Below are 20,427 nucleotides of genomic sequence, written 5' to 3' on the forward strand. Positions count from 1 at the left end.
CTCTAAGATAGTTTAATAAAACTTTAAAACATAAAGCCTCTTCCTCCCACTAAGTAGGCATTCTAGGTGTCTGAAACTGAATCGTTAATTTGTTTTCTCTGGATTAATTTTGTTTTGTCGTTTTCAATTCTCCACAATCTTTTTAACTATTCTCCACAATCTTTTTAACTACTTTATCATCTTGCACACTGAACAATAATAAGTCAAGTAGGATATAATGAGAACACAATATATGAAAAAGGTTGTGAGGTGCTTTAATCTAATTAATGACGTGGTGCAACTGCATCTACAATCAGCACTAATTTAATTCACCCTATGATTGGATTCACCTCCGTGGAAACTAATCTGCCTAACAATTACTCTAAATCATATAGCATTTGGGCATCAGATAATTAAATTTATGAAAGAATATTGATACTCAAATGCAAATCCTGAAAATTAGCACAACATTTTGGAAAAGATTAAGGAAAGTACTTGGTTCTTTTGTCGTGTGAAAACAGAGACAATTTAAAATAAAAAGTGCTAATATCACTGACAATATTAATATAGTACCTTGCAATGATGCCTCAACCTAAATCAATTGAATATCTGAATCATTGTTGTTTCTACTATATATATATATTCACGCTCGTTTCCTCCTTATATAAGTTATTTAACTTTGAAGGTAAATTTAAGGTTCTCCACCCTTATATATTCACAAAGACATACATAGCAAAAGTTTTAACGGATGCCATTAAGATACGAAGAAAGACATAATTTTTAAAGCAATTTCAAATTAAATATGCTGTCTAAATGTATACATTGTCGAAATTCAATTTGTTTAGTCTGCATCAAGTCAACAAAGTGGAAGAGATGTTCCCCTTCTAATAGCTAACACGAGAAAGGATTCCAAATAAATCGCTGAAGTGTGTCATGTTTATGACTTAGCACAAGTTGATTAGAAAGGAACCCATAAAAATAAATGGCATCCACTATTCATAAGACCAATAAATAGTGCTTCCCAAAGTTAGTAGACTAGAAAATAAGCAATATTGACTACATATTATATCTTGGGAGAACAACTCATCTTTTGCGAAAAGATTGGTCTTCGCTCAAAACCAAACTTAGATGAAAACCCTTTTTGATTGTGAAGTCGAAAGAATTGTGAATCCAAAAGGCAAAAATTGTCTCGTCAAAGACAACACGCCAAAATAGAATCCTCTACTAGCTTGGTTTTACCACGTTAACTTATAGTAGTAACATGTTAAGACACATTCTTAGAAAGAATATCTTAGATCATGAAAGTGTTTGATTAACTTTTTGATTGTAAATTACGTGCTTTTGAGAATTGTGGCAGAAGCTATTTTAGATTTTAAGTAGAAGCTGAAAAAACTAGCTTGTCCAAAAAGTAAGTAGTATTTTTTTTAAGTATAAAATTAGCATATCAAAAATTCATGTTTATCAAATTAAAAATTAGGGTAATTTCCTTTTTTGTAATTTGACACGTAAAAATATTTTTTGAAAATATTGATCTAACACAAACTACTAATGGAGTTATTTTTTAAATGATTTAGCAAAACACTGTTCGCGATGAATTTTGCTAGCAAAAAATAAATAACTGCAATCATGAAACAAATATAAGAAAACATCATTTTATTGATTAGTTTGTGAGTACAACTAAAGGCCGTAATGTAAGATCTACCGAATGAAGGATGTATCCCTTGATTCCAATCCACGAATCGTTCGTCTTAATTGAAACCTTAGGAGAAGATTTATGTAGATGTGTTGCTCTCCTTTGCCAATGTGCAACTTTCAAGATGCCGTCTCTCTCGAATGAAGGATGGACTTGTGTTGATGTGTTGTTGCTGATTATTGTGTCATTTCTTCCGTCAAACGTGCATACTTCAGAAACTCAAGATTAGATCTTTGTTTATTGAATTTATTGACAACTTATTTGTTTGTGGATTAATATATTGTTGAGTGATGCTGGAAAGTATGGCTGTTTGTGCTAGTGTTAGTTTGTAAATGCGAGCAATTAAATTATGTTTAATTTCAATATCAACTACATTTTGCTGTAGTAGTGGCTTTGGTATGTCATGAAAGCGTCAATAGTTTGTGTAGGATTATGGCCATTATGTATGAAGCAATTAATTCTATTTCCACGTTAATGCTAGACATCAATTACTATATCTTATACTGCTGCTTTTTTTTGTGGGGGGGGTAGTAAATTATATACTGCTGCTTTTATAGAGAAAGAAAAATGGATTATAACTCTTTGAAAAGATAGCTTCTGCTTCCTCTAGTGTTTTTCCTTATAGCTACACGATGTCTTTAGTTAGTTCTGTGCAGAACACAAAGTTAAAAAACTTAGAAAAAAGGAAAGGTCCCGCCGAGATTTGAACTCGGGTTACTGGATTCAGAGTCCAATGTCCTGACCACTAGACCACGGGACCATTTGTTATTAGGTGCAGAAGAATTATATTTGATTGGAAAATTCATGCCATTTAGGGCCCAATGGGAACGGCCAGGCAGGGGCGGGGCGGATTTGATTTAACCGGCAAAAAATTCAACCCGCCCCGCACAGCATTCTTTTATTTTATTATTTTGCTAAAACGCACAATGTTAAGTTAAAATGCTGGTTATATGTGTCTTGCATAATTTTTTTGACTACCGTACGTGTTTTTTTCTCCTCAAACTTTTTCTAAATGACTACTAAAATATCCAAGTGACTTATTTATACAAGTTTTAAATTGGAATGCATATGGTGTTTTTTTCATTGCATATCTAATCTCTTAAGTTTCAGTCTTTGTCATTTTTATCTATTTATCACTTTAACAGATACATATTGAGACCTTCAAGTTTGCCTAATCGAATCACTCTGATTTTATCTAAGTTATAGAAATTCAACAATTAAAATTTTATAAATGAATTGTGAAGTTTATCATCAGAAGAAATTACAACAATTATTGTTTCACTTGATAGGCATAAATAATTTTACAGTTTCGAATTAAAATTATAACTTATTAGTTTAAATTGTAAAGCTTCTGTGTTCACCTTGACGGGTAAATATCTCAAAAGGTCATTGAATTTTGAGAAAATATGTAGTAAAGTCATTAAACTTTGCTACATATCAATAAAATCACTCAACTTTGGCCTATTATCTCATAAAATCACTCAATTACATATGTCATTAAAAAATCTGACATGACAATATTAATTAATTATTTTGTGCCATGTAGACGTGGGCCCCACAATAAAATAAAATAAATCTATATCTTTATACCCACACCCACTCACCAACCCTTCATCCAAATCCACAATAAAATAAAATAAAATAAATCCATATCTTTAGATGGGAGAATTCATAATTTAAACTTCGTAAATTATAAAATGAGAAAGTGAATTTTGAAATATATAAATATGTATTTATTAAACTTGTTTTTTCACAAACATATAAATCAACGTTCAAAGCATTGGATTTTTATCGAACCTACAAGTCCTTGATTAAATCCGATTGTGTCTATGAGTCAACATTTGTTATAATCAGTGGGGCTAATAACTCTTTGTTTTAGATGAAAAAATAACTTATTTTGATTAAATACATTGCATGTATTCCCAATACTTCAAAGCCATATCGTCACTATTTTGCATCCTCTCCTCTTGGTTTTTGGCGGACTAGCTACGTGCAATTTTAAGTTGTTCTTTTTTTTTTTTCTTTTCATGTTTATCAGTTTCACTATTAACGAATTTTATTGGCGTTAAAATTAATGTAGATTAATTATGAAGCTCTCACCATCAAGACCTATATACATATTTGTTCAATTTTGTACTGACATTATGTCTTAGTTACACGGATGATTTGCTATACCATAAGATAGATTATTGTCGTGCCCTTACAAACTTCAAGCACTAAAATAGTTTAAAATTGTTTTAATTTCAATGAATCAGCTGTGATTAGTGCTCTTCTTTTTTGTTTCAAAATTGTTATGTGTTGCTTAAATAATTAAGCATTTGAGTCGATGCTTTCACATGGAACATTTGAAACCCACAAGAAGTTCTCCTTTTTCATAATCTTTTTTTACACCATGCTGCACTTAATTAGACACTTGTCAAAATAAATAAAGTATCTTTTATTTGTGTGTGTGAGAGAGAGAGATCAAAGTGATGTTTTTCACTTATACTTCTCACAATATAAACTAAGTGAACCTCTTAACATTCTTAATTATCTTATGTGAAAAATTTACAGTTTATGGTACTTTTCTTTCTGCTTTTTCGTATAAATAAATCTTAATTTCAATATTTTATAAGATTCATTGTCTATTATTGTGGAAAAATGGGTTTTGGATGAAGGGTTGGTGAGTGGATGTGGGTATAAAGATATGAATTTATTTTATTTTATTGTGAGGCCCACGTCTACATGGCACAAAATAATTAATTAATATTGCCATGTCAGATTTTTTTAATGACATATGTAGTTGAGTGATTTTATGAGATAATAGGCCAAAGTTGAGTGATTTTATTGTAGCAAAGTTCAATGACTTTACTACATAGTTTCTCAAAGTTCAATGACCTTTTGAGATATTTACCCTCACCTTGACTCAAGAGACAAAAATGAGAAACTAAAATAATGACCAAACGGGGATTCTTTCAACGTGCATCACACCTGTTTTGAGATTTTAAAAGTTGTTTTATCTGCCATGCACACCGCACTTGCATAAGCTAAACATACCCCCCCTCCATTACCATATAAGTCTAAACCCGCCTCGCCCTGCCCCTGGCCAGCCTCATTGCCGTTCCTAATTCCACTTGGAAATTTCTATCATCAAAGGATTGTCCCTTAATTTTTTTTGAACTTTTACCTTATTGGTAAAAGTTGAATTCTCTCACTTGTATTCCCTTCCCTTATTTTTTAATTTCCTTTTAGTAATTATAAAATAAATTATCAAAAGAACTGGCAATAATTTTACTAATAGGTTGAAAACAACCAGAGTACCTTGAGTACAATGAAGTGTGACATTTTTAGCAAGCAAGTATAACTTCCAAAAACTCTTTTTCAGTTTCATCTTCAAATACTTCTTTTTCTAGCTTTAACCAAAAAAAAAAAAAAAATTGTTCAAATGTCTTAATAAAGGAAGTTAAGTAATCACAAATTTAAATGGACATCCAATTGATACAATGTTTTATAACAACGACATATTGTGTTTGACTTTTTAATCTAATATAAGTTTTTATCTTTCCTACAAAACAAAAAAAGACATATTGCATTGACTTTTAATCTCCTAGCTTTCTAGTTTTATTTTGTGTTGGAAGTTACTTCTCTATCTCCAAGGGTGTCGCGAGGAGAAGATTTTCGTAATGTTGTGTGTTCTTTATTTTGTAAAACTTACTTTTAAATTCTCTCCTTGACATACTTATTCTTAATGGAGTAATAGTATTAACAAAATGATACACTTAAACAAACTCCATACCTAAAAGCTTACATAAAATGTAATACCTTTTATTGTAATACAATTATTCTCCAATTGTGTTACTACTATTGTTTCTTTTATTTGGATTAATTTTTACTATTTTTGTTGCCAATATTTATCTTTTCTACGTAATTTCATCATAATTTTTACTCTTATATTTGTCAAACATGTTTCTTATCTTAACCCGCGGATTTATTAGAAACGACCTCTCTACCCCTCATAAGGTAAAGGTAAGATTTGCATACAGTCTCATCCTCCCGAAACCCCACTTATAGAATGTCATTGGATATGTTGTTGTTGTTGTAATACCTTCTATTCGTAAAGAATTGCCCCCGGTAATTTCCCAAGGGTCATTTGATTGTTAATCTGAGGTATGCAGGACTTGGTCATGTATGTTCAGTTATACGGTTTAATTATTCATATATTATACTAACTCATGTTTTAGTTATTTAATCTTCTATATATTAATATTGTATAAATTAACTCACAATTTATAGTACATAATTTAGTTATGTAAAATTATAAACTGATATTCCAACACCTACTTTTATTACAGTGTGTAATATAACAATTAAATCGCGACTAATACATGAATAATCTACTTATAATTATAACAGCAACCAAAGGAGGGCATTTGTGGTAACTTGAGTGACCTTCCATTTCAGTTCTTTCCCAAATTAACAAGGAAACTTGCAGAATCTTCTTTTACAGTACCCACATTCATTTTCAAGTTGGAATATTGAAAACTGATGTCATTGTTCTGGATTAACTGAAATTGAAGCATGGTAATTTATTACGTCAATTAACTTTTACTTTTCCCAATTTTGAATTACTCCTTTAGAAATTATCTTGTATTTCCTGGTCAATCTTGCTTAACTGCATGGATATGAGTAGTTTTAGCTATTGATTACTCACTCCAGTATTTTAAAAATAGATTTTCACTTTTAGCATATCAAGATAAGACAATTTCTTTTTCTTATTTTACCCGTAGTATTAATTACTCAATTCAAAATATTTTTCAAATCTTAAAAACATGCACCAATTAATATGGGTCTCATGGTAAATTTTGCACTCCATTTATTATTTGTTAATGGTGTGCAAAGTCTACAGTAGACGAGTAAAAGTGAACGGAGGGAGTAGGTTTTAGTAATAAGGTTCTACAGTGTTGAAGTTTGTGCTTGAGTTATTTGCTTGATAAACCGCGTATTTATTATTATCTAGTCAGTTGTATTTGCTTATGTTATGGTAGGAAGCTGCATATTGTTTAACTTGTTGATGAATTCTTCTTATCATTGTTCAGATCAAATTTTGCTGTTGTTGAACTTAATTCTGTAATGAAAATGCAGCTATCTATTTATTTATCTCTATTTTAATTTTCATTTTCCTTATTTGCAGGCTACGTCGAAGAAATTAATCACTAGAGATGATTGGGGGAAAAGAGTCAATGATGTAAAGATTAGAAAAGACGATACGAATAGATTAGTAATGAATTTTCTAGTTACGGAAGGTTATGTAGAAGCTGCAGAAAAATTCAAAATGGAATCTGGAACGAATCGTATCCTTGTTATCATCTTTTTTGGATGCTCATGTTATGTTTTATAATACCAACATGTATGTTATTGTTTGCGTATGTTTTAACATTTGTTACTCCTTAATGAGTTGATAGCTGATATAGATCTTGCTACCATCACGGACCGAATGGCTGTTAAAAAGGCTGTGCAGTCCGGTAATGTGGACGATGCAATTGAGAAGGTTAATGATTTGAATCCTGAGGTATGTCTGCTCCTTTTTTTTTTTTTTTATAAAAATTATGCTTCTAATGCATTCTTTTACTTTTGCTTTGATCTGTTGATTATCGTGTACGTGTGGGTAGCGTGATATCTTGTAAAGTAAAGAGACAATGGAGCAAATCTACTTATGGTATTATTCCAAGAGTGAGCTATTTGTAGGTGTACAAGTAAATCTATCTAAGGAAACAAAATCATAAAATCCCTAAATATCTTATGATAGTGCTATCTATGTATACTATATGAATATGCGTCTATATACATTTTGTAACACTCAGTATAAACAAATCTTTTATTTAGTGGCTTAATTCTGGAGTTTCTCTTGGTTTGCATGTGTTCCCTTCTGTATTTTTCTTAATATTACACATGCTGATCCACTCTGTATGTAAAACATAGTAAAGCTTCCATGTCTCTTTGTGTGTCTCTGAGAGATAGTCGGGTGATCTGTTAGCTGTATGTGTTCAGAGTGAAATTCCAAGAGAGTGGCAGCACACAGGGAAGTTAATAGAACAGAAGAAGAACGCTTTTCTTCTGTGACTCAGTAAAAGAAAAAGATTGATGGAACAATTTTCAAGATACATCAACTTTATGAGTCTCCATAGCACTGTAGACAAATGTTCATTTCTGTTTTCAGTTTTACTCCTTAACTGTTTGCTCATCAATGAGTAGAAGAGGGAAAATGAAGGGGCACTAGGTATAAGTCTTGTTCTTAATTGGCTAACCTGACATTCGATTAGTTGAATCAAGAGTGGATGTGATCAAGCTCTTATCATAGTTCCTCTTTGCCTTTTTCCCACTCGCCTTTTTCCCTGGACATGGGTTGTGTCTGGGTTATCTTGCATGCACCTTCATTAGTCCACCTAGACTCACTTCATGCATCAACCATTTGGTTACCTCATAGTTTATATTATTTAAATTTGCCTTTTTCCTTTGTGTTTGTCCTTGTTATCTTATGTTTCTGTCCAGAAGTTAAATAAACGTCCTTGTTGCGCACTTCCCAGTGGAACTGTAAACTTCTTAGAAAAGTTTGTAGTCTTTGTTGCTAGCACATGCCATTAATTAGTGCAAACAGTAAATGAAATCCGTTGATCATTTTTTTTTTTTTTTTGAGAATAGAATCCGTTAATCATTTTTCTTATCCATCTTTTAATCTGTAGTAAGAACACCCTTGACCCTTCTTACAAGGGATCTGAAGCGACAGAATAATAATGGGGAAAATTGTAATGTGGTTTTGAAAATGGGATAATCATAATCAAATCATTCGTCTGAACTTATTTTTGTTTGTTTCTAATTTATGGTAACAATAGCTTGGCCAAGCAAAACTGTCCTATCATCTTCCTAAGAGCTTGAATTCTGTCTGAAGTTCTTCATAAATAATCACAGTACTTTATGTGTGGATATGAATCTTAAGAGTCTTCTGATCATGAATCTGCTCGAGCAAGCTATTGTATGAACATATAAGTGAGTGGACAATGAATTGTTTTTGTTTGAAATGATTACAGAGAAGTTCTTTAATATAAGATGATAGCATGAAATAGGCAGTTGCCCTTGAGGTTAGTATTATGTGGGAGAATTCTTCATATGGAAGATTTATGGTTTTAATGCAACTTTTTAAAATTACCGATTAAAAAAAAATGCAACTTTTTAAAATTTGCTGTTAAAACCTTAAGAATATAAAAAACACATCGGATTGCATCTTGCTTTAGTATGCTAAGGTGAAAGTTCAAGCCTTCAAGGCATTTGATACTCACTCTTGGAATCTTGTTAGTTTGACTCCAGTAAATAATATTGTTTGAAGTTTACTTTATTGTTGCTTATCCTTTCTATTTTCTGTTTGCGTTTTTACTTCATCTCTAGGTTGTGCCCTTTCTTGATAAAAGAAATATTTTTGATAGAGCTAAAAGAACACAAATTTGAGGAAAGAAGATCCTGATGCAAACTGCAAAAAAGCTATTGTCTAACCTGAATTTGAACATTTGAACGCTTCCTATTTATATAGAAAAGTTTGCATGCGAACTTCCGGTTGGTTCATGACATGGAAACTAGTTTATAATTTGTTGTCTTAGATGAGACCAAAAGGACCATACCAAAAGGACCATGATCTAGTTTCTTCATTGAGATGAATCTTTTAACCTATGCTATTACGCATGGCAATGGGTTCCAGGCCCTCTTTATCTTTTCTTTATTTTTTTTTTATTTTTTTGAAAATTTAGGAGATAATCTAATGTTGCTTCTATGTAGCCAATATCAATTGTCCCCCATAGCTGATATCAGATCAGAGATGTTATGTTCCTGAAGAACCAAAACGATGTTGGATTTTCTTTCTTTGGTTTATTGTTCTGTGCTGCAGGTTTTTTTTAGTGATGATCTAATGTTTATTTTATTTGGATTTGTACTTAATTTGAAGAAAGCTTGCAATGCTCTTGGTTAAATAGATTGTTTAGTTTGTTTAAATAACTTAGTCCTCCTTGTCACAAATCGAAAGCATCATTGTTTGATGATATTTCATTCTTAGTGTGTTTCTGATGAGAAAAGTATTCCATTCAAGCAAACTCTGTAAAACTTCTATTTATTAGCACGATTTTACTCCTAACTCTCAACATTTATATATATATTGAGCCTGATCAACAACACCATTAGCAGGATTTTTTCTCCTTAGGGGACTGTTATATGGTTGCTCATTTGCAGAACTGCAGTAGTTTTCTCTTTCAATTTGAATAATTTCAGGGAGACATAACTTTCTTAGGTGATACAACACAAAAAAACTTGCCTATATTTTAGTGCACTCAATGCGACTAGATGATCATTTCTTTGAATTATTTTCCTCCTTAGGGGACTGCTATTCGCGCCCCTTGTCTTGGATAGATGGTGGCCTCAACATTTATTACGAAGTCTATCTTATTCTATACTCATTTAAGTTTATAACAGATCAACTAGGTGTTTCGACGAGCTGGATTGATCGAGAAACTCAATTAATCATCGCAGAAACTTTTATTTCATCAACCTGAAAAATCTTTTACTGTCTGACATGGCAATAATATTGTGAACCATATTGTTTTACTTCACAAGTATGTATTTTGCATATCATATTCTCAGAAGACAACTTAGTGTATATTCAGTAATCAGCGCGTCCTGAAAAAAGGATCATCGTTTAGGCTTGTGGCAACAATGGGACTCCTCACCACATATTTACCTCTCTTTTCCACCCAGCGTACAGAACCATGAACCAGAGAATCATCCATTAGTGTTGGACCTTCAATCCTCAGCTTGTAGCTTTGCTTTTCATACTTCTCTTTGAAAACCAACTTTTCAGGAACAACACTAACTTTAAATCCAGGCATTGGAGCCAGCATTGCTGTATATTCTGATACATTATCTCCTACATTAGTGACTGTCCTCTGGAATTCCTGTATCCTTGTAGGATCCGACTTGCTGCTGTTACTATTGAAATAACCAATGAAAGATGGATAGTTTAGGTCCAATGATGGGCTGGAGCAAGTATAATAGGACCTAGTGATGGTTTTTATCTGTTTCGATGTGAGATTTAGAGCACAAAGAAGATTAATGTAATCTTGTGGAGTTATGTCATAGATGAGTCCAGGATCCATTGCCTTATTAGGATTGATATGGCCAGCTCCTATAGCAAGGGGTGTGGCAGCAGCATTCTGTTTACCTATGTCTTGGATGGGGCTCTGTGTGTTGTCCAACACATATGCTGTAGTCATCATGGCTGATCGGATGGCAGCAGGGCTCCATTCAGGGTGCGCCTCTTTCAGAAGTGCAGCTACACCAGCAGCATGTGGACATGACATTGATGTACCGGAATCAATGTTGAATATATTGTAAAGTTCAAATTTGCCACTCACTGATGCTATTGGAGGCCATGAAGCTAGTATCAAGTCACCAGGAGCTGTCAGGTCGGGTTTGAGGATGAAGGGGCAGTACTTTGATGGTCCCCTCGAACTAAAATGTGCTACTGCTGGTGCTGATTGGACACCAATTCGTGTCCCTTGGAGTCCAATCCTTGCTTTTGGCATGGAGCTGCAGTTGATGTACTTCAAAACTTCATCACCATCTTTGAGATTCAAAAAAACGGCTGGGAATTCTGTTTTGATGAATAATTCCACGTATGTGACAACGTCATTTGATATGAAGATAGCACCAGCAGCTTTTGAATCTCTCACATTTTCAACCTGGTTATCTATTAACCCGTTTTTGTCAAGGCAGACAACAAATTTGTCCGTGACATTTTGAAATTCCTTCTTATCTAAGCATGTTTTAAGTAAGACAATGGAGGTATCGCTTGAACTGGAATTCCCAGCGTAGAGAGAGAATCCTTCAATTGAAACTCCATTACCAAGAGTTAAATTCCTGAAAAGGGCGCGATTAACTGTGCTGGCAGCAACAGAGAGAATCCAAGGTGCCTCGTTACTTAAAGATCGATCGTCTGACCCACCATTTCCTGCTGAGGCGGAAACGAATATACCTTTCTCCATTGCTCTATATGCAGCAATAACAGCAGTATCCATATATAGTGGAGGTGGGTAGTCGAAGCCGAATGACAAGGATAAGACATCCACCTTATCCATAATTGCCTGATCCATTGCAGCCAGAATATCAGATGAGGCACCACCTCCACCCCAGAAAGCCTTGTACACGGCCACATGAGCCTTTGGCGCCACGCCTCTAATAGTGCCAGGGGCATAGTCAAAGTAAGATGCACCCTCTACAAGATTTCCTGCAGCAGTTGAGGAAGTGTGAGTTCCATGTCCATCTGTATCACGGGGAGAATTCATTGTGATGGTAAGATTTTTCACTTTAGCAAGTAGGCCTTTGTTGTAATAACGGGCTCCAATGAGCTTTTTGTTGCACAAAGAAGAATTAAACTGAGTGCCACTTACACATGCTCCTTTCCATCTTGATGGAACCTGACTCATCCCATCATCACTGTAGCTTTTACTCTCTGGCCAAACCCCTGAATCAACTACACCAATGATAACACCTTTGCCATAGTCTGACTTTGGCCATGCACCAGACATTGAGTTGAGGCCAAGGAAGTAGGACGTGTGGCTCGTGTGAAGTTTTACTGTCATGTCCTTCACTGAAGAAACATAGCCTGGAGAATTTTTGATGGCTTCGTGCTCAGAAGGAGAAAGACTTGCACTGAAACCATGTATGGCATCAGTATAAGCATAGACTAGTTTTGAGGAGGCCAGGGAGTTTCTGCTAATTGTACTGTCAAGACTTGAGCTGTTTAATACAGAAGAAAGAGTGGCCAAGTACCAAGCATGATGGCTAGAAAAAACTTTTGGCATGGCTGATGAATCCATATGGATAATATACGTTTCTGATTGAGCCGTTGTTGATGGAAGTAGAAGAATTAAGATGGCAAAGAAGCAAAGACCCATTGTGCTAGAATTAGCCATATTTCTGAGCAATGAATGGAGGAGGGGATAATTTCTTAAACTTGATGTTGTCTTACTTATATAGAGGGAGAGGTATTAAGAAGCCAAAGTATTTCTGTACTGCCATTTTACCCATCATCAGTTTGTCAATATTTCACTCTGTGCCAAACTGGGATATTACTGAAAACTGGCAACAAGTTTAATTTATCACCTTCTTCTACCTTAACAAGTTATCTTAAAAATTTACTTTAGTGGCATTTAAGCTTCAGCCTTCCGGGACTCGGTTCAGTCTAGCTTGAGCTTTACTCCGCCCATTGCTATCCTAGGTGACGAGACCTACTTTGCTATGTTGCTCGAACTTTCCAAAAATGTTGTCGGGGGAGCGTGTCGATCCTCGAGAAGTAGTGAATTTTCGGAGAATCCGGCATGGGTGAAGCAGAATTTTTGGAGAGTCCGAGCATCATACAGTCCAGTTGCCTCGACTTAGTAAAGTATTGGTTGAGCTTAACTCGTCTTTAATTCAGGTTGACTCCGATTAAGCTTTTTAGTCATTGCAAGAATTATCTTGCTTGGTAAATGTTACCTTCTTTAAAAAACAATTATCTTGCTTAGTAAATCAACACCATTTACTCATCATATTGCTTAATCATGTGACCTAAGATACAACAGGGAGTAGATCCATCATGTATAGTGCTATAGTCGCCAGAATGTAGGAATACTAGAACTACTATAGATTCAGTGGTCCAAAGAGTTGAAGTAATAATGTGATGTATAACTGAAAGCTCTCAAAACAAGTGGTCAATCGAAATCCTACGCCAGGTATCTCCCGTGAAAAATGTCATTCATCTAGCCAAATTCTGGAAATTTTAAAACAAACTTCTATCTTTACCAATCTTTTCTTTATTTAGGTCTTTCTTGTTCTTCCTTAGGACCACCATTTGATATAACCAGAAACTAAACCAGCAAATTTTTTCGACAATTTGATCTTTTGATATTCAAGAAGAGCTTAGAATTAAGATGTTTAAAATTGTAAGGGAAACAAGAAAAACCTTAACTCTTCCTTGTTTGTTTCTTAAGAAATTTCTCAAAATAAAGGGATTTTGAACATGATAAAGGGTTATATCATGAGATCAAGAATTACTGCAATATATCATTATGCATTGACAAAAGTAGTTGGTTCTAGTGCTATGGTACTAATGCTGAAACGTATTGTCTGTAAAACATCATTAACATCAAGATCAGCAGCAGAATGTGGTGACAAAGAAATATTATTCTTAGACAAACTTGAAGTGACAAAGAAATATTATTCTTAGACAAACTTATGAAACTCTTCGTTACAAATGAAAAGTTAATGAGAGACGTTATCCTACAATTAGTGGAAATTGAAGAGGAGATCTACACGATTTACCTTCTTTTAAAGCTTTATATAGAAGTTCAATTGTTAGAACAAAATATGGTTTGATGTCTCTATCTTTTTTCCCACAACATACCATTAATCATTTTCAGAAGCGTCCACACCTTAGTAACTAAATTGTTTGAACCAGCAAAGAAATTGAATGGCAACTGGACATGGACATATTACCTAGTTGTTTCCATCTTTAACAAGGCAATTATTTTCTTTCCTTCGTCTCTAGTATCTTTTCTCTTGTGATCTTCTGAGCTTAACACCCTAGTAAATCTTGATACTCAGAAGGTAATCACAACGGTGTTATCAAAAGCGAAAAGCGCAAAAAACCTCTAAGGTCCTCTGGGGCTTTAAGCGCAAATAAAGCGTGGGGCTTTAATGAATAAAGATGCAAATAGAGAAAAAAAATACAAATATTTATGCGTAGTCCAAGATTAATAATCATAAGCATGAATACCAAATACATGGACAAAGAAATTGAAAAAAAAAAAAAAGAATACGATAAAGTAAAATATCAATTGTTTAGTATCGCATTTTCAAGATTATGCTTATTGGTAAGGAAAAGTATGCCTTATAGACTTGATGACGATACTGAAGCGCCCATAAAATGAGGCAAAGTGCTCAACATGTTTTGAGCCCCGCTTCAGGGCTTAAGCGCGCCTTTGACATTTGACAACACTGATCGCAAACGAGTGCTAATGTTTAGGTAGTTGAGTTGATTGTATCCTAAGTTTGCCTTCTTGATTGCAGATATTGGATACAAATCCCCAACTCTTTTTCCATCTCCAACAGCAAAGGCTGATAGAGTTGATAAGGAATGGAAAGGTTAAAGAAGCTCTGGAGTTTGCTCAAGAGGAACTGGCTCCAAGGGGAGAAGAAAACGTAATTATTCGTCTTTAAATACGATGTAATTTCCGTAAGTTTCTTCCTTAAAATGCAACATACATCTTCACTCAATTTATATTATCCAAGGAGAAAAGGAAGTCTTCAATCTAACTCACAGTTAAATTTCATATACCATCTGCATCTCAAATTTTGTCTGGCTGGACTAATTATTTTCTGTACGTTAAAACCTATTGACTGGAGAAGTGTTTCCATGTTTTTTCTATTAACTAAATTATAATAACTCTACAGAAAACCTTCTTAGAAGATTTGGAGAAGACTGTTGCATTACTAGCTTTCAAAGATGTATCTAACTGCCCGGTTGGAGAGCTTCTAGATGTATCGCAGCGCCTAAAGACTGCAAGCGAGGTAAATGCAGCGATTCTCACCAGCCAAAGTCATGAAAAGGGTTAGTCCCATTTCCATTAAAAATTACTGTTGATATAGGTCTCTACACAGTTCTGTGGTGAGTTATTGTTATAGTTTAATTTGAACATTTTATTTAAAGATGATCAAGCTATTAAATCCTCTTTTAATGATTCATCTTGGTTATACAACAGATCCAAAGCTTCCAAGCCTATTGAAGATGTTGATATGGGCACAGAACCAGCTTGATGAAAAAGCTTTTTATCCTCGCGTAAACAATATGTCGACTGCATCACTTGAAGATCCCTCTGTCTAAAATAGGACTCACATTGCATCCCTGAATAGAGCTAAGGCAAGAAGACCTTGTACTCTTTTTTATTTATACCACTTGTCACTGGTTGTTTCATTTTCATTGAAATTTATGGTTTCTCAGGCATACGTTAGATTGGCAGCAGGCAAGGGTCTATCTGAAACAGCCTCTCTACCTCCCAAGGTAGGGGTAAGGTTTGCGTATACTCTACCCACCCCAGACCCCACTTGCGAGATTGCACTGGTATGTTGTTGTACGTTAGATTGGCAGCAGGTTGTGCAGTTAATTTGACTAGTTGTACCTTCCTATCTGAATCATGGTTATACAATCATTCAATCCGTTTGTGCTTTTCATAATGTTGTGTTTGGAGATTCGGAATTTGTGTGATTTTTTGCCGATACTTATTCCATCAAGAACTTGTGAATTTGGTGTTATATGCAGCTTATTTAATTGTTAATACACCACTTGATACCTCTGTTTTTTAGGAGGCATTTGCGTCAAAATTAGGAAGAGCTTTTGCCATATATTAAAAAAAATCTCAACCTTTTCATTTTCCACATTTTGGTAAAAGCTGTTCTTTAACCTAACACCAAAATATGAAGTTTTTTCAATATTTTGAAGCTAATGCTGCCTTAATCGTTGAAGATAAAGAGGTTAAATATATCCCTGAAGTTTCCAACGAGGTTTAGCTTAATGGAGGTGTTGTAACTTTTACGTATCTCTCTTTCCTTTTTTTCTCCCTTTTGATTTTTTACTTGTTTTGGACGTTTGTTATTGTATTGTATTATGTTGTTATTTTAAATACAATGTTTGCTTTGGTTGTTATTTAAATTTTATTGTATTGTATTGTATTGTTAAATTCATCATTACATAACAACGAAAAGTCTCAGTTTGTGTAACGACGGATTTAGTGTTATCGCGTCATTAACTTATTTTTTTCTCATTTTGTCTTTACTCATTTTCTTTTAATCATATTTTATCCTTAAATCCTATCTTTTTATGATAGTTCTATACCATACCCTGCTTTTCTTGTAAGTCTATTCTTGAAATTGTTGATGTCTAACATTATATAACGACGGAAAACGATACGATCTATCCAAATGTTGTATTAGTCAAAACAATAAAGTTCAATACAACACAATAGGATATAATTACATTATGAAACAATACGTAACAACAATTCAAACAAAGTGTAATTCAAGAACATTCCTTGGGCCATTTTTCGCACTATTACTCAAATGGGCCATATTCGATATTGGGACTGCTTCATTTTTTTGCACGGATTGCCCTTCGTTTGGGGTGGTCTTTAAATTTGATATTGGGTCTTTAAATTTTGCTTTGGAAAGATGAGCGAATACATGAAGTTCGGGTTCGAATCGGCATAAATGACATTTACAATCTTTAAGAAAAAGTTAAATTGCCATTCTTTTGATTTCTATGAGAGACAAAGTCTGCGGAGGGCATACAAAATTTAAACTTTGCCTTATAAGGCAAACTTTTTTTTTTTTGGTTGAAAGTCTATTTTATTCCATCCAAAAAAACGGCACAAAGCTAAAGTGACCTTCTTTAATGGTAAAATTCCTGTCACTAACTTGTATAAGTCAAACTAGGAGCAACTATTACATTAAAAAAAAACGACGGTTTCAATCAACTACACTTAGCTAGGGATAGCAATTCATCAAGAGCTCTCTGCCATTTGAAGTTGTTCTGCCTTGGATGTGAATATGTTGTGCAATCTCTCGCAAAGTCTATCGGAAGGAAGAAGTATTTTGAAAAAAAAGGTTCCTTTCTCTAAAAAATGCCACTAAAAAAAATCAAGGCATAAGTTGGGGATTGGCACGATTTGTGTCTAGCAATGTGTGAGATCCATTTGATTTCATTTGATTTCATTTTGCCGGCCCCTATTCTTCTAGTGTACCCCGGCCATACCAACAATCTGTACCACGGTCCTTTTGTGATGGAGCATTCAAAATAAAGATGGGAAAATGTTTCGCAAGATGCAATCGGGTGGCACTTGAATGCCAAATTTAAAGTCTATCAACAATTGCTAACTACTTTGTATTGCCAGGCAAAGTGTGAATTTGTATACGGGATGGACATTTGGTTGCGGCATAATACTTTTCCATGTAACTTTGGTTTATATGCTTGAAAAAATACATATATATGCTTCAAGGCAAAGTTTGCCCATAAGGCATAAGTATATGCGGCATAAGTTTGGTAAATCTTAACAAGTTTATTTTTTTAAAATTTTTGCATAAACTTGTGAAGGAATTATCAAAGTTATCGGGGGCATACTTTTGAAGCCGGCATAACTTTGCTAATTCCTTCAAGAGTGTTGCCGATGGGGGAAGGAAATTTAAAACGCCTTGCGAATTTTTTTTTAAAGACCCATGGGATTTAGCGAAGGGCAAAATTTAAAAAAAATTAAAGACCAATCCAATAAGAGCTAACCCCTTGACATTTTTTTGGCTCGGATTGCCAGGGTAATTTTGTCCCTAATTGGTGGTCTTTAATATTTGCCCGCTTGTTCGAATCCAGACTTAGTTATAAAAAAAAAAAAAAAAATCACAAGGCATAAGTTGGGATTAGATGGGCCCAATTAGATTATTTGGACCCCAGTTAGGCCTTAACACGAGTTTATTATCAACTTATGCCTTGCGCAATTTTTTCTTGTGGGGGTTTCGAACCAAGGCTTTTAGCGAAGGATAAAAATTAAAGACTAGAAAAATTAAAGACCACCCCAGCGAAGGGTAATCCTACAAATTGCCCGCTTGTTGAAACGAAAAGTAGATGGGCCCAATTAGATTATTTGAGCCCACTAACACTATTATCCTCGCAATTTTTTCTCGGCTTTGGGACTAGATAAATCTGGATTCGCATCAGCAAGCTCTACTTGGGGATTAAAGCAATCCATACCAAAGACGATTTCATTCTTGAGGCTCGAACTTGATATCTCTGATTAATAATGAAGAGACATTTAGCGCTCCACCACAATCATTGGTAGCAGTATCCTCAGTAGTCATTGGATTGTCTTGAGTCTCGATTGTTGTTTTCAGATTCATCCTAAATGGAGTTCGACTTCGATTTTTAGCTTGGGTTTTTATGAATTGGTTTCAGAAGGTAATTGTGCGTGGTAGAATTTAGTTTTTACAAACTTCTAATAGATCCTTCCATATTTCAAAGTAACATGGTTTAATACAACAAGCAAAGGGAACTAATCCTTATTTACTAATCCAGTAATCTTTACATTTGAATTTAAGTGGAGTTGGGAGTTGAGAGATAGAGCTACGGGATCAGTTCAAACTTCAAATACGTAGTGCTTTTATATGTATTTTCTGTCTCATGTAGTTACTTAATTGAAAGCGGAAAAACAATTAGTAGTAAGTAGTAACTACCGTCTACCAGTGGTTAAGAAATCACGAAATTCGAACTGGCGCACTATACTTTCAATTGTGAATTCTTGTTAATGTTAACTGTTTCTCGAAGACATAGTTGTGTTTATATAAGTAGTAGGCCTGCAAGCCTAAAGAAGATAAAAGAAGATCTTCATTGAATATTAGAAAAAAAGGACAGGGAAAGATATTACTAATACTACTTAAAAAAGAAGTTGTTCCTTGATAATAGCAAAGTGCAATAGTATACAATATGTAAAGCACCGAATCCGTGCTGGGCTCGACAACTACAATGTTGCTAGATTCGCACATGATGTAATTTGCACCCTTTAATAGTGCTACTATATATTATCCCATTTCTAGTCTGATTTATTGGTACATAAAAGAGTATCTCATTTGGATTTGCTCCCTTTACCTTTTTCTAACTTTTTCAGAGTGGGATGCACACCCAAAGTTCATAGTGGGAGTTTCCAGACCTAAAATAAATATATTTTCTTGTGGGGTTTAATTATGCTAAAAAAATAAATGTCGTAAACATAAGTACTCCTATTGGTATACATGATTTATTGCATACATAAAATATTATGTAAAAACGAGCATGCGATGATCATCTCTTAGTCATCCGCTCCAAGCAATTTAATAGTACATTTTTTCCCAGCTCTTGAATCAGTGATATGGTAACCTCCCTAGGAAAAGTTTTGCCATATGTGTTCATACTTTAGTGATGCATAATTGCTATGGAAGAGTATCTACTTTTTCCATATCTACTCTCTTTAATTTTATCTTCTCATGGTTTTAAATTTTTATAGGGAAGTCATGGAACTACGGTAAAATTGTTTCAATGTGATCCGTAAATTACATATTCCGTCGTCGAATTAGCCACCTATCCTTGTATTAGGATAGACTTCGTATATATATCACACCGCCTTCGATAATTTTCGGTTTTAGGATTTGACGAGACTTTCATAGTATTTCTAGTTAAGTCTTTTTTCTGTAACTTTGCTCCAATCTAACAGACAAAAATATTTGACAGAAGCCAACAGTGGTCACTATTGGCAAACTAAAAAGACCAAAACTGCTCGGGAGTATATTTCAGGAACTACTTTAAACATACCCCAAATATAAGGACATTTTTGTTATTGTCCTGCATTGCTAGTGTCTAGTTGTTGTATTGTTGAAACAGAAATGATAAGATTTTCTTCCCCAGTCTATAATATATGGCCCAAGAAAGAGTTATAACGAAAGACAAAATTACAGGCTACCATGCGAAGCCCTTGGATGATGTTTCTTAAGGTTGATGGATGATTACCTTATGAACAACAAAATTTTCTCCTTCTATGTATTCGATAAACCTTAAAAATGTTAGATCCTATTAAGATCCTCTTACTCATAGTAGCCGCCTTAGGCTAATGCCAAGTAATAAAAAAGACAAT

The 20,427-nt window shown here is 34.2% G+C and overlaps 2 protein-coding genes and 1 non-coding gene across 6 annotated transcripts; 1 reads left to right on the forward strand and 2 right to left on the reverse strand.

Annotated features, from left to right (window-relative positions):
* Positions 1–2,360: 2,360 nt before the first annotated feature.
* On the reverse strand, positions 2,361–2,432 carry TRNAQ-CUG (transfer RNA glutamine (anticodon CUG)). The gene has a single exon. It is a non-coding gene; the product is annotated as a tRNA-Gln (tRNA).
* Positions 2,433–6,046: 3,614 nt separating this feature from the next.
* On the forward strand, positions 6,047–16,745 carry LOC132045715 (protein GID8 homolog). 4 transcript variants are annotated; one of them, XM_059436292.1, is made up of 7 exons: positions 6,047–6,232; positions 6,843–7,002; positions 7,114–7,220; positions 14,795–14,926; positions 15,179–15,335; positions 15,487–15,644; positions 15,726–16,745. In XM_059436292.1, the coding sequence occupies exons 1-6, from the start codon at positions 6,230–6,232 to the stop codon at positions 15,606–15,608; spliced, it is 681 nt and encodes a 226-aa protein (XP_059292275.1). In that variant the 5' UTR covers positions 6,047–6,229; the 3' UTR covers positions 15,609–15,644; positions 15,726–16,745. The 4 variants fall into 4 exon arrangements, 3 of the variants coding, with proteins under 3 accessions (XP_059292275.1, XP_059292265.1, XP_059292282.1); XR_009412516.1 differs by lacking the exon at positions 15,726–16,745 and having other exon boundaries at positions 15,179–15,392; positions 15,487–15,613; XM_059436282.1 differs by having other exon boundaries at positions 6,048–6,232; positions 15,487–16,562.
* Positions 10,203–12,750, reverse strand: LOC132045708 (subtilisin-like protease SBT3). Its single transcript, XM_059436277.1, has one exon. The coding sequence runs from the start codon at positions 12,658–12,660 to the stop codon at positions 10,357–10,359; it is 2,304 nt and encodes a 767-aa protein (XP_059292260.1). The 5' UTR covers positions 12,661–12,750; the 3' UTR covers positions 10,203–10,356.
* Positions 16,746–20,427: the final 3,682 nt, after the last annotated feature.

The sequence above is a fragment of the Lycium ferocissimum genome, chromosome 2 (genome assembly GCF_029784015.1).
Source record: "Lycium ferocissimum isolate CSIRO_LF1 chromosome 2, AGI_CSIRO_Lferr_CH_V1, whole genome shotgun sequence".
Classification (NCBI taxonomy): Eukaryota; Viridiplantae; Streptophyta; class Magnoliopsida; order Solanales; family Solanaceae; genus Lycium; species Lycium ferocissimum.

What these genes read in the sequence shown, in the direction of transcription:
- LOC132045715 (XM_059436292.1), top strand. An exon ending in AATGGAATCTGGAACGAATC is followed by an intron (nt 7,003 to 7,113) that starts GTATCCTTGTTA and finishes ATGAGTTGATAG; the next exon opens with CTGATATAGATCTTGCTACC. An exon ending in CTCCAAGGGGAGAAGAAAAC is followed by an intron (nt 14,927 to 15,178) that starts GTAATTATTCGT and finishes ATAACTCTACAG; the next exon opens with AAAACCTTCTTAGAAGATTT.
- LOC132045708 (XM_059436277.1), bottom strand. Translation starts at nt 12,660, where the DNA reads ATGGCTAATTCTAGCACAATGGGTCTTTGCTTCTTTGCCATCTTAATT.